At 52.5% G+C, this 13163-nt stretch overlaps 3 protein-coding genes; 2 read left to right on the top strand and 1 right to left on the bottom strand.

Annotated features, from left to right (window-relative positions):
• Positions 1-3625: 3625 nt before the first annotated feature.
• On the top strand, positions 3626-5398 carry CHC_T00000153001 (hypothetical protein). XM_005719032.1 is given in 2 exon segments: positions 3626-5347; positions 5348-5398. 1 exon segment carries the CDS (start codon positions 3626-3628, stop codon positions 5345-5347), a length of 1722 nt encoding a protein of 573 aa, XP_005719089.1. The 3' UTR covers positions 5348-5398.
• Positions 5399-5860: 462 nt separating this feature from the next.
• Positions 5861-8327, top strand: CHC_T00000154001 (hypothetical protein). XM_005719033.1 is given in 5 exon segments: positions 5861-6007; positions 6050-6511; positions 6632-7956; positions 8077-8107; positions 8108-8327. 4 exon segments carry the CDS (start codon positions 5861-5863, stop codon positions 8105-8107), a joined length of 1965 nt encoding a protein of 654 aa, XP_005719090.1. The 3' UTR covers positions 8108-8327.
• Positions 8328-8352: 25 nt separating this feature from the next.
• Positions 8353-9492, bottom strand: CHC_T00000155001 (hypothetical protein). Its single transcript, XM_005719034.1, has 2 exons — positions 9222-9492; positions 8353-9068 (listed from the first exon to the last, which is right to left on the bottom strand). Exons 1-2 carry the CDS (start codon positions 9490-9492, stop codon positions 8353-8355), a joined length of 987 nt encoding a protein of 328 aa, XP_005719091.1.
• Positions 9493-13163: the final 3671 nt, after the last annotated feature.

Genomic DNA, 13163 nt, shown 5'->3' on the forward strand with positions numbered 1-13163 from the left:
ATCGTTGTGCCGGCCGACGGATCACGTGCACCTGCGCGAACACTCACTGAAGCGAATATCCCCACAAGGATAGAAAGGTTCTCAGTCGTAAGGGCGATGTGTTTCGTCTTCTTGACAGGCTGAGGGGGGGGGGGGGGGGGGGGGGGGCGTTTGGAGAGGACCGCCTTTTAGAAGCTTCTACTTGTCTATCTTTCGCAGTTGCTTCGGCGGCATCTGTAGCAGATCTTGTCGCGCTTTGATCCATTCGTGGACTCTGCCCAGATGAAGCGATAGGGGCGTCCATGACGCATATCGATACGACCCGTGCAGTCTGAGACTCGTTTGTGCTGATGAAAAAAACGGAAGACCCACTTTGTTTTTCTTCACGACGCGTCGATCCGACACTGCTGTGATCAGGCGAATGTGAAACTCGTGGAAAACTCACATGCCCCCAGTTTTCGGTATGCTGTGAGTTTTGCCAAAAACGCGTTGTTTAAAATTTTGCGTTCAGAAAATCCGAGCAAACTTGCCGCCAAAACACGCGTCTTCGTGACTTTACGGACAACCTTAATGCATATATTTTTGCGAAAGAGAGAGCTGTCCTCATAGGAGGCCATTCCTGACCTCATGTGAGGCAAATCGCTTGTCGTCTAGCTTGACACTACAGTGTCTATCCGACCGGGGCTTGTCCTCATATGAGGACAGCTCTCTTTTGCAAAGCTATATAAACTACCTTGAACATTTACAAAGCTACCTTATAGACGATTTCCTTAACGTACTTGTTTTCGTCAATAACATCTTGGAGAAAACGGTCATAGCAGCTTTGAATATGCAGAAAGGTTGAGAATGCCATACAGATTGAGTACCTAGTTCCCTTTTTAAACTGGGGTTTTTGGTTTCGAAGCTATTTTACGTGCGGTTCGAAGGTGGTTAAAAAAGCTTCTTTTCCAGATATATCTATAAACGACCAGGTAGAACATTCAATTCTTACAAAGTTCTTTGTGGCCCCAAGGCAAAATTCAAGTACGGTGGCGGGGATACCTTTTTCCTTCTTGTCGAGAAAGCGCAAGTCAAGAAAAAATACGTCGAAAAGTGTCCTCATATGAGAACAACGGTCCGATAGACACTATAGAGGACATATATTGTTTGGTAGAAGTTACTATCGGATTTGATAGCACGAGGTCTCGACCTCTCAGTCAGAAATATCCGATGATCGCAAGTGCATCCATCTGATCTCAGCGAGAAGGAACAGCAGTGGTTTTACTTTGAGCATCATTTAACGATGCAGTCTTTCGCCATGTTTAAGTACAGAACCAGGGAAACTGTTTGGCCTTTCACTGCCGGAAAACTCAATTCTTTTTGCACCTAGTCGAAAAAATAGTGGGATGGAAAATGGATGCCTTCAAAAAAGTCCAGAGCAACAAAAAGAAACTCAAAGGGGTTTGCGTTGCCAGATCGCAAGCAGTTACACAGGTTCACCCCAAACAACATCCTTATGGAGAAAGACTATGTCCTCTTTCAGCCTTCTAGTCCGGAGTGATCGTTCATCCAGGGTCGGAGTATGTCGAATGTATCCTTTTGATGTGAGGAATTCTTCCAGCGGTTTCACAGCAGGTTCTGGTGCTTCTACTGTTAGGACATTGATGACGACCGTGTCCCAGTCTATGCCTTTCAGAACATGAAGTTCATGGCCTTCAACGTCGAGACTAAAATAGTCCACTGTAGTAATATTATATCGGATGAATTCCTTTCCTACGGTTGAGCATTTCTGGCGCATCGTTGGTGGAGGCGCCTTCTTCTTTCGCTCCCAGTCCGCCTTGTTTTTGTTTGTGGATGTAATTCCACTGAGCCCCCCGTCGAGCTGGAACATTACCGTTCTTCCATCCTTGTCTGAGACGCATGTTGGCACGAGGGCACACTCTCTGTGTCTATGAATTGCGGCCAAATAACCAGGGTTTGCCTCGACGCACAATCCCGACCATCCCAAACACTTTTCAAGAAAGTATGTGTTCGAAATCCCAATGGGGTTGTTTGTGGCGACGTCCAAATAGACTCCTCGTCTCTTCAAGTGGTTGAAATGGCGAGTGTATAGATAGTAGTCCTGAGACATCTGCGAAAACATTCGGAACTTCCCATCTGCGCATTGCTGAGAGGTCTGGTTTCGATGGCATGACGGATCGGCTGGGGCCGGTTTCTCTCTCAGTTGTGCGCAAAAAGCGAGACTGTTGTCAAGAGACCATTGTTTGTTAACGGGGAGAGAGTGGCGCTGGGTCTCATGTGTGGTTGGCGGTTTGACTGGGGTGGGATGCCGCAAAACAAGAAGTGTGTATGAAATATAGAAGATAAAAAAGAAAGCAGCAAGAACGCAGTTGCGATAGAGTGTTGGGGTGACATTCGTTTGAAAAGACATGATATGGGCGGCTCTGAGTGATGAGAAGATGCAGACCGAGTGAACGGAAAAAATATGTTGGGGGGCGCACTTAAAGTGAAGATGGAGGTAGCGTTGGACAAAAAAATACAAGGATCGTGAATGGGTTCAGATACGATCAGTGCTTTGCATCGGAGTTTTATGCGAACAGTACGTGTACAGCAGTGTTGGTTCGGCTCAGGATTGATGACGAGGTGCAAACGATCAGTCGACATCAAACCGAAGACGAGTGTCGTGCGATGGAGTGTCAGCTTTCAGAATATCTAGATACTGCTCTAAAAATGGTTGTTTCTTCTCTCTATGCCTCATCCAATCTATGGTTTACGATCTTCTTCCTCTCAAAGTAGTCGACAGCAACCCGCATGCAGCCACTGTCGGTAAAGACATGCATATAAATCTATAGATGTTCACTTTTCTGCGTGAGCAGCTCTAGTAGATGTCGAGCAATGCATCTGCTGTCATCAACGGGTTTGAAGATTGGAAGTTTTTGCAAGATACGAGTCGTTAATTGCAATCACCGTTCACCGAGTGCCCCCCGTCTACAACAGAGAGCACAAAACACAAAACATCAAACCGGTTTGATGACGTCTTATGCATTGCTGTTAGTTGATCCTCCGTGACGACTTGAACGGCGAGCCACGTGGTACACGTCCACACGTCCAGGCTCATTTCACCTTCTTACACCCAATGGCTTTCTCGATCTTGGACTGCAGCTGCGAAAATGTTTTGAGATCTTTTGCCTGTCTCTTCGCTGCCTTCCTCACTCAGATTTCTCTCGCACTTTCGGCGCAATCACGGGAATTCTTTCCAACATATCCGCACGCATAGCGCTCTTCGGAATTTCTTGTCTACTGAGCCAAAAGCCTCTGACGAGAAAGGTTCAGTTGCGCCATGGATGGGCCAACAAATCCAGCTTTTGCCCCTTCTTCTCTGCTTTTCTCACAACTACAACCAAGGAGACCTTTCACTTTCTCCCCTCGCAGACGAAAAGCTCAAACTTTGCACGTGTCGGTTTCGCAAGCAACCGCATCCCCTGCCCCAGCCCATGAGAAGGCTAGCTGGCTTTCGCCCCAGTCCAACACAAGCTCCCGAGCAAAACGCAAAGCGCCCCTCGGACCGCTCTCGTCACCCCCACCCCGCTTCAATGACTATTCTTACCATTCCGTAGAAGCCATCCGTATTACCCACTGTCGTCTCTTATCTGAGGACATGGCCAACATGGTCACCCGTCAGGTCCGCGCCAAGGAAAGCTCGCTTGCTGAGCTCTCTAGCCTGCTTTCCGTGTGTGACACTTCCAAATCAAAAAGTGGCGATACTGGTTGGGTGCAAGTACCAAATCCTAACATGACTGTCCGCAATGCTCTTGCGGATGAGGCGCAGCATCTGGATGATCTCGTCAAATCGGTCGCAATGCATCCCGAGCTTTTACACGCTGCGATGGCGGCGAGGCCCGGCGCATTGCAGACGGTACAACTATCGTATGGATGGGAGGTATTTGTCGTGGAGGACGTACGGCACGCCGTAGTACCGACTCTCCGTGGCGCGCGGCGCGGCCCCGGCTTTCCCGTGACTCCCAACATGCGTCGCACGTCACCCAAGAAACCCGTGATCGACGACATGTCGTACTACATCCAGACGTTTGGATGTCAGATGAACGTGAGCGATTCGGAGCGCATGGCGGCAGAGCTGGAACGTAAGGGCTACCATGCGACGGATGATCCGAAGAAGTCGGCATTGTACCTGCTCAATACGTGCGCATTGCGGGATCACGCCGAGCAGAAGGTGTACTCGTATCTAGGACCGCACGCGCAGAGGAAATGGGACGCGCCCTCCGAGGTGACGCTTGTCGTGGCCGGTTGCGTGGCGCAGCAGGAAGGGGACAAGTTGCTCAGTCGTGTGCCGGAGGTAGATATTGTGATGGGACCGCAATACGCCAACCGGATTGGGGAGGTGCTGGACGACTTTGCAGAGAACATGATGCAGATTGTGGCGGTGGATCCGATTCACATTCAGGAGGACTTTTCGAAGCCAGTGCGCAGCTCGAAAATCACGGCGTGGGTGAACATTATCTATGGGTGTCTGGAGAAGTGCAGCTACTGTGTGGTGCCGAATACGCGAGGATTGGAGCAAAGCCGGACAATGGAATCAATACGAGCGGAGCTGCAAGGGCTTGCGCGGGACGGGTATCGCGAAGTGGTGCTGCTCGGGCAGAACGTGGACGCGTACGGGCGAGACTTGTATCCAAAACGGACGTTCTCCGATCTGCTACGATTCATACATGATGTGGACGGTATTGAGCGGGTGAGGTTTACGACGGGTCACCCGCGATACATCTCCGAAAATTTGATCACGACTGTGGCTGAGCTGCCAAAAGTGATGGAACACTTCCACGTGCCGCCGCAATCTGGTGACAATGGGGTGCTGAAGGAAATGGGGCGCGGATACACGCGGGAACGGTACATGGACATTGCGCGGCGGGTCCGAAAGCGAATGCCTGACGCGTCGATATGCGCCGATACGATTGTGGGGTTCCCCGGCGAGAGTGAGGAGGCGTTTGAGAATACGGTGGACATGGTGAAGCAGGTGGTGTTCGACTCGAACATGGTGCGGGCGTACTCGGCAAGGCCGAACACGACGGCAGGGCTGAGGGAGGACCAGGTGGAGGAGGAAGTGAAGGCGCGGCGGTTGGCGGTGATGAACCGGTTGATGCGGGAGCAGGCGGAGAAGAGGAGCCAGCGGTATTTGGGGAGGCGGGTAGAGGTTTTGGTGGAGGGCGTGAATGAAAAGGTGGACGGCGAGGTGATGGGGAGGGAACGGTCGAATCGGGTTGTGTTTTTCGAGGGCGCGGCGGAGGAATACGTTGGGAAGATAGCAGTGGTGGAGGTGGACGAGGCATTTGCGTTCAGCTTGAGGGGGAGGGTCATTGGGGAGGCTTGGTAGCACTTTACAGTATACTGTAAAGTGACAGACTGGATCAGTGCGTTATCTCGGGTTACAGAATTTGCAGTGTACTGTAAAGTGCCAGACTGGATCCGTGCGTCATCGCGGATTACAGAACCTCAGAGGGCCATAGAAGAGGGAGAACGTCATGATCTTGCCAGCCGTACACGTGGACCGCCGCTCGCTGTGTTCTGGGCATGATGTGGTCCAATGAGCGACTCGCCTTGTCGGCACGGTGCAGCCCGGCCCGATACATTTATCGAAAGTCTCGTTGATCTACGCATGCCTCTTCCCCCAAATGACTGACCCACCCCCCAATCATTACTGCTGTTTCCTTATTCAGCACCAGACCAAGTACCAACCAAATTGGACTCTCCAATTCCCGGCCCCCATCTCTCTCTGAGATCTCTGCCCCGTCACTTATTTGGGAGCACAACCTCATGAGTATAAAATTGCCCCACGCTAGAATCTTTAGTTACCGTTCTTCAGTCTTCCGCTTTCCCGTCCCCAACCATGTGCGGCATCTTCGGCTACGCCAACTACGGCATCCCGGTCTCCCAGCACGCCATCCTCCGCACGCTTCTCACCGGCCTGCGTCGCCTCGAGTACCGGGGCTACGACTCTGCCGGCCTCGCGCTTGACGGAGCCTCCATTGATGATGTCCTCGTCCTCAAGGCCGTCGGCTCCGTCGACAAGCTCGAGCAAACCGTTGAAACCCTCATCCAATCCTCTCTCACCAAGCCCCGCTCCCTCTCCAACCACGTCGGCATCGCCCACACCCGCTGGGCCACCCACGGCGCCCCCTCCGTCATCAACTCTCACCCCCACGTCTCCGACGCTGACGCCCAGTTTGTCGTCGTTCACAACGGCATCATCACCAATTTTAAACCCCTCAAGGAAATGCTCCTCTCCAAGGGCTATCACTTTGACAGCGAAACCGATACCGAAGTCATCGCTAAGCTCCTCAAGTATCTCTACGAAACCGTCCGCGAGCCAGACGCCCGCCTAACCTTTCCCCGCCTCGTCATGCATCTCATGCACGCCATCGACGGTGCGTACGCCCTCCTCCTCCGCTCCACAGCCTACCCCAACGAGCTCGTAGCCTGCAAGGTAGGCTCACCGCTCGTCCTCGGTCTCAAGCCTGCTACGCACGAGGAAATCATTGTCATTAAGAGTTCCATCACAAACCCCACTGAAGACCCACAGCAACCAGAAGGCAAGCGCCGCCGCCTTTCCACCTCCAATGGCCACGTTCAACATGCAACCACCACGGCCAAGCCGGAGAAGGAGGGCTCCAAGGCTAACTTCTTCTTCAGCTCGGACGCCAGTGCCCTCGTCGAGCATACCGACAAGGTCGTCTACTTTGAGGACAATGACATCGCACACATCAGCAACGAGGGAGAGCTTCAGATGTTCAACTTCGGCGACCCTGCCACCCGCGCCATCACCTCCAATCGAAGCATCGCCACCCTTGACATGGAGCTCGAGCAGATCATGAAGGGCTCATATCCGCATTTCATGCTCAAGGAAATTTACGAGCAGCCAGATTCGCTTACACAGACAATGCGCGGGCGCGTCATTTCCCACGATTCCAGTCCGGACGACGTGAGCCGCAATCACCGCGGTGATGTGCACCTTGGCGGGCTGTCGCAACGCATCGGCGACTTTCGCCGTTCCTCGCGGATCATCTTCGTCGCCTGCGGCACTTCCTTCCATTCCTGTCTTGCCGGCCGCCAGGTGATGGAGGAACTCACCGAATTGCCCGTCTCTATCGAACTCGCCTCCGATTTTCTTGACCGCGAGACCCCGCTTTTCCGCTCCGACGTATGCGTGTTTGTATCGCAGTCAGGTGAAACGGCGGATACTTTGGAGGCACTCAGGTATGCCAAAAAGTGCCAAGCCTTGACGGTGGGGGTGGTAAACGTCGTCGGCAGCAGCATTGCTCGGTTGACAGACTGTGGTGTCCATCTCAACGCGGGGGCTGAGATTGGCGTTGCTTCTACGAAGGCATACACGTCCCAGATCCTCGTCCTCATCATAATTGCACTCCAACTCAGCGCCGATTCAAGAGCGAAACAAGGGAGGCGACGGGAAATCCATGATGCCCTGCTCACTTTGCCCAACCTCGTCACAAAGACACTCAAGGATCTCGACGGGAGGATGAAGGGGATCGCGGAACGATTGAAGGAGAACACCTCAATTTTGTTGTTTGGAAGAGGTTTTCATTATGCGACGTGCATGGAGGGTGCACTGAAGATCAAGGAGCTCAGCTACATTCATACGGAGGGCATACATGCTGGGGAACTAAAACATGGACCCTTGGCCCTTATCGATGAGAATATGCCAGTGATCTTGTTTGCTGGCAAGGATGCCTGTTCCGGTAAGGTTCAAAACGCCTTGCATCAGGTCACAGCGCGGGGAGGGATTGCCAACATGTTGATCGTCGGTACAGAAGGCGATTCGGAGATAGAAAAGTTCAGTGATAAGGTCGAACTCGTGCAAGTTCCGAAAACTGTTGACTGCTTGCAGTGCGTGTTGGCGATTATCCCAATGCAATTGTTGAGCTATCATCTTGCCGTGGCTCGAGGCCTGAATGTTGATCAACCACGGTGCGCTTCATGTCCACTTGTAGACCTTTTTGAACTGACGAGATCTTCCTTGATTTCTGTTCCACCCATGTTTGCTAACACTGCTGCCTCTTGCTTTTACCATTTCCTTTTCTAAAACAGATCTCTTGCCAAGAGCGTGACAGTGCAGTGAGGATGTCGCGTACTCCGTTCAACCGATATCCTTTCTCTGCAATATTTATTTTCAAGACTGGGGCCAGAATGCGGTACTTCAGTATGCCGCATTTTTTTGTCAAAACTGTAGACGGATGCAATAGAATCGTTCTCAGGTAGTGCACAATTTCATCTTCAACATCCGCTCTCAACATCCGCTCTCACTTGCGCCTGGGTAAATGAAACGTTAGCACGGACTACACTTGACTCCTTCTTTTCGTCTCCTTATACTCGCAGCCAAAAGGTTGTCCCATAAACCGCGATCCCTAAAAGCTGAGCGCAAACAATGCTTGTGACCACATACATATATCTTTGCGATTTTTTCATCGCAAATGCTTCCCCAACCCAAGTTGAGACAGTACTTAGAGAACCGCCGAGCCCCGCAATCGATGCGTTGAGGAATAATCGCGCTTCAGATGATGCGCCCGCCCAAAGAATCAGAGTAGCACCGATTGCTACATCGTAGAGCATTGCAATCATATTTGCAATAAATGTACCGACAGGAAATCCTTGCATTCTCCGATTAAAAAATGACAACCTCCATCTCAGAGTGGCTCCTACAGGGGCGTACAGAGCGCTTGCCCAGATTGCCCGACGAGTGGGATTGCCTCTGTCCAAAGCAGCCCCGACAATCGTCAATGACTCCCCAGCGAGAAACAAGCAGACTACAGAGAGGGTAATCATTGTTTGCTTTCGGCGGGAACCTTCTCCGCTAACATCTTTGTTTCCGTGGCTTGACGGAAGGTTTCTCTCCTGTTCATCAGGCGCAGCCGAATGATGCTGTTGCCGCCGTAGAGCGTGCAGGACCAGAACACCAACATCTCGCCCTACTATAAATGCGCAAAAGGACAGGCACATTCCTACCAGAATGCCTCCGAGTGCTTCAAGCCATAGTCCCCGAGAGAACATCCTGACGATCTGATAGTTCCATGAGGCAAATGCTACGTTGAAGAGAGGTAATATCGGCAAAGCAATGCAACATAGATGCAATGAAGACCCGCTTCACATGTAAACGACTTGGTAAGTAAGAACTGCTAGCCTGAGCACGCAGTCGTCGCTTGCGCGACGGACGGCGGCCAACGCTGCTAACGTACTCGTTACGGATCCGGCGTAACCGGTCGAAATGGCCAGCGCAAGCGCCTCTGGAATGGTGACTCGTTCTTTCACGACGACATGGCACCCTAGTACAAAACAACCGAGGAAGTTCGAGGCGAGGTCCGCGAACAAAATATCGTTCACTGATAGAATCCCAGTCCTAGTCGGTCCAAATAGAAGGTTAACCGATGTCCTCGTGAGGACTCCCAAGATCGCTGCGATGGATATCGCACAGATATTCGTGATAGTTGCGCTGGCGGTTTTATCCATGAAACAGCTGTCGGGCTGAGCGCTTCCGGACGGCTTCTTACTTGCTGCGGTTAAAAGTATCCGGATATAAATAAAAGGCTCTCATGACTTGATTGGAATGCGCGTACCGGAACACGCTCGTAGCGAGAGTGCGCCGGAATGCCATGCTGTTGAATACGTGAATCGGGGCGTAGAGTCTGTGGCGCCAGCAACCCGTCAGATTTTCAGTCCGAAATTTCAGCTCGAAATTTCAGCTCGAGCCCCTTTCCATTGTGGGCCTCTCAAGGCTTGACAGCCGAGGCCTGTGAGTACAGCACGATACATTCACAGTATGGGCCCCTCCCAACTCCCGGGTGTCACCGTATCACTTGTTGATGTCAACCTGTCAACAGGTCGTCACAGAGGTCATGGGAAATCGAAGAGTCCTTCTTAATTTAGAAACGCCCAGTGATCTAGGCTCGATCGTCTTCGGAACGACAACTCTTCTCGTACCAGAGCGTAAGAAGAATAGTAGTGACACGAATCCCCTTTCTATTCCTAATGAGACTTCTTTTTGCTTAATGCCCTGCCAGAAGGGCCCTCTGGCTGTTCGCCATCAGGAACATTTTAAACCCCAAATCAGATTGATTTGATCGACTTTTATGTGGGCTCGCAAAACCCTGTCAAACGGAGACATAGCGCTCGCATCACGCAAAAGGCTGATCTCTCTCAGTCTATTGCACCTGTTCGGAAAGGCCCCCTCCGGAATCCGCCATGTGCTTGCGGACATGCAGTCGAAAACGACTGAATTGCAAGTTAGGGCCCATGTCTGTAGGTAAAGGCTGGTTTTGGAGCATCTGCGGCACTGACGAAAAGAATTGGGGTCTCTCTTAAGAAAGAGCGGTAGAGGACGATGCCCTGAAGGACATACCAGAAGAGCCGAGGAAAAGCATCTGCCGCTGAATTCATTTGTGCTGTTCCCTCTGCCTGGACCAAACGTTCCGGTTCTCCTGGTATGATTCAATTGGGATGGCACACAGGAGAGGCCGATCATACGAAAGTATGTGGCTATGGTCGGAGATTAGAAACCGTTTGATTTGTAGCCATGAGGTGTTGCATGTACCGTGGCAAGTGGCTTCCCGCCTCAAATGTGGGACACTCTGTCGCTGAGGTATTCGATTTGACCTTGTCACCTGCCCGCATTCGTGTACATCCATAGTCATAGCTGCTCCTCTTACTGCAGTTGAATATGAGGTTTTGGGTTTATCCGTTCATCATATCATAAAATATGTTGCAAGCCATATGGCTGGGGAGTGGTTCTCGGGGCAGGAAGGACAAACGGAAAAAAGGGGGTTTCATAGGCTGGCGTGATATAAGGCCGGCGGAGTGACTCGCACTCGAAGCCAATCTGGGGAAAGGGTTCGGGTGCGGACGACTCCGCCTTCCATACATGACGTCAGGGTTTCTCGAGCCTTCCTGAGGCTCGACGACGTTGACACGACGGAAGGGCGGCGTAGGAATGGTGCATGAGGCCGGAAAAATGGGGATAAGGTAGGAGCGGGGAGAGGAAAGGAACGAAGAGAGGCGGGGGTGGGGTGAGGTGAGGTGGGGCACGGAATGGAAGGGCGGTGAACGGGTGAGATGAGACAGGGAGGGGGCACTCTTGCGGTTTGCCACGGGGCGAGTACGGCACGGGCGGGTTTCCGGTCGGGGTTGGTAGTTATGTGCGGAAGAACTGCAGAAGAAAGGTGGATATGGGTTGCGGACTCGTGACGTGGAGAAGCGCATGGCTCTGATGAGAGGGCGAGGGAGGGGGAGGGGGAGGCGAGCGAGGGCGGAAGCGGAGAGATGTGGGGAGGCGAATTCTGCGGGCGGGGCGCGGTGGTGCGGGGGCGGCGAAGGCGGCGGGTTATGTACAGTAGGAGTGAGGATGTGGCGGACGAATCGGGGATGAAGTGGGGAGAAAGGGGGCACGGAAAGCGAGGGAGGTTGATCACCTGCAAGAAGGCAGGTGATTGTGGGGGGGTAAGAGGCGGGGAAGGTGAAAAACGCGGGGCGGGGTGGTGCGGTTGAGCACTATCTGTCGGGATCAAAGAACGGCGAGGGGGAGGTTGAAGCAGGAAGGCAGGTGGTTGGTGGCGGGGTGTGGCCGATTTCAAGGGTGACGGTGAAGCGCCTTCGCGCCTTCGACTCCTGCTCGCCCGCTTCTCACGCTTATTCGCAGTCTCCATACTGTACTTCGTACATTGAACTCGAATCGGTGCGGTCTCCGGTAAGCGCGTCGCACAAGCGTGACGCTTCCCAGAATGGTAAAACGCACCGATCGGTCTCCGCGCTGCACAAGCGGTACAGTATCAGAACAGATACACAGAGAGACCCTAAATTTTACCCCAAATTTAAGAGGCGGGGAAGATCGATCTCTCGGGATCAAAGAAGGACGTGGAGGGAGCGGAATGCGTCGGGTGGACGTATGTGATTGGTGGATGTCCGACTTGGAGTGGGAGCGGAATGCGTCGGGTAGATGAATTTGATTGGTGGATGTCCGAAGATGGCCAGCAAGGCACGGCTGGGGTGTCCGCTGGGGAACGTCAAACTGTGGACGGGTCTTTGTCTTTTTCTGTAAATTATCACCCCAGCGTCAGCGTACTCTTCCCAGGAAGAGTACGCTGGGGAAGGATAACTGGTTACCCTTGGTGCCGTGTTCTGTACCACTGAACCCTGGGTTGCAGTGCGGTGCTGGAGTGCTCGTGCGGTATACCGTACCGCATAAGAAAGAGTAGATCAACTTTATGTTAGATGCAGTCGTGTCGTTGCGCTACGTTCTTGAGGCTGTCGATGGGGTGCGATGACGTACCGTATAGAGTTGGTGACTAGAGAGAGGGTAGGCTACAGTACCCTTGGGAGTACAGTACCAAGTTGGTACTGCACATATCACTGTAACAATCATGGATGCGGATCCCCACCTCCATACCCGGCTCCATACACACATTGTGCAAAAGTGATTGAGGGCGTCATGATTCGTTGAGTACAACAAGACGAGCAAGTTGATTGACCGATTTACATCACGCAAGAGGTGAGGTGCCGGGGGCGTGGAGAGAACAAATTCAGAAAAGGGGGAGCACAATGTAATCTTTCTTACAAAGTATGGAGACTGCGAATAAAGCGTGAGAAGCGGGCGAGCAGGAGTCGAAGGGGGCTTCACCGTCACCCTTGTTTATTTTGGAGGTGGTTGTACTGTACCAACGGTACAGTAGCCTTGGTACAGTATTATTATTGTGGGTGGGTTGTTGATTGGGTTGGAGCAGGGTGGTCGAGGCGTTGGAGATCCCAGTGAACGGCGCGTTGCTTTTTGAGCATGGAGGGTTCTCCGACGGCAAACCTTGTGCGTCCGCTGCTCCCAAAGCCGAAACTGGCAAAGGCTTTCAGGGAGGGCGGATGCGTGACTTGGTCTCTTTGGTTGTCCTTGTCCTGAGTATAGAGATTGCCCTGTTTGTCGTAGGCGGGTGGTTGGGATTCTGCGTTGGTGGCGATGGGCAGGACGTATTGGTCTGCGACAGAGGCGGACGGGGTGTAGATTAGGGTGAGGCCGAGGTTTGCCGAGTTGGGCCCGGAGGAGGACACGAAAAGCTCGCCGTCTTCTGCCTGCAAGTACGGTACCAATAGAGGGGGGTTAGTATGGTTGGCGTGCCGCAATCGAAAATATTTGCAAGTTG

The sequence above is a fragment of the Chondrus crispus genome, genomic scaffold (assembly GCF_000350225.1).
Source record: "Chondrus crispus Stackhouse genomic scaffold, scaffold_457, whole genome shotgun sequence".
NCBI lineage: Eukaryota > Rhodophyta > Florideophyceae > Gigartinales > Gigartinaceae > Chondrus > Chondrus crispus.

Excerpts from the sequence above, each read along its gene's own strand:
- CHC_T00000153001 (XM_005719032.1), top strand. The coding sequence starts at position 3,626 with ATGGTCACCCGTCAGGTCCGCGCCAAGGAAAGCTCGCTTGCTGAGCTC.
- CHC_T00000154001 (XM_005719033.1), top strand. The coding sequence starts at position 5,861 with ATGTGCGGCATCTTCGGCTACGCCAACTACGGCATCCCGGTCTCCCAG. Across the intron at positions 6,008-6,049 it reads ACGGAGCCTCCATTGATGAT|CAAACCGTTGAAACCCTCAT; the intron begins GTCCTCGTCCTC and ends GACAAGCTCGAG. Across the intron at positions 7,957-8,076 it reads CTGAATGTTGATCAACCACG|ATCTCTTGCCAAGAGCGTGA; the intron begins GTGCGCTTCATG and ends TTTCTAAAACAG.
- CHC_T00000155001 (XM_005719034.1), bottom strand. The coding sequence starts at position 9,492 with ATGGATAAAACCGCCAGCGCAACTATCACGAATATCTGTGCGATATCC. Across the intron at positions 9,069-9,221 it reads TTACGCCGGATCCGTAACGA|CATTTGCCTCATGGAACTAT; the intron begins GTACGTTAGCAG and ends TCTTCAACGTAG.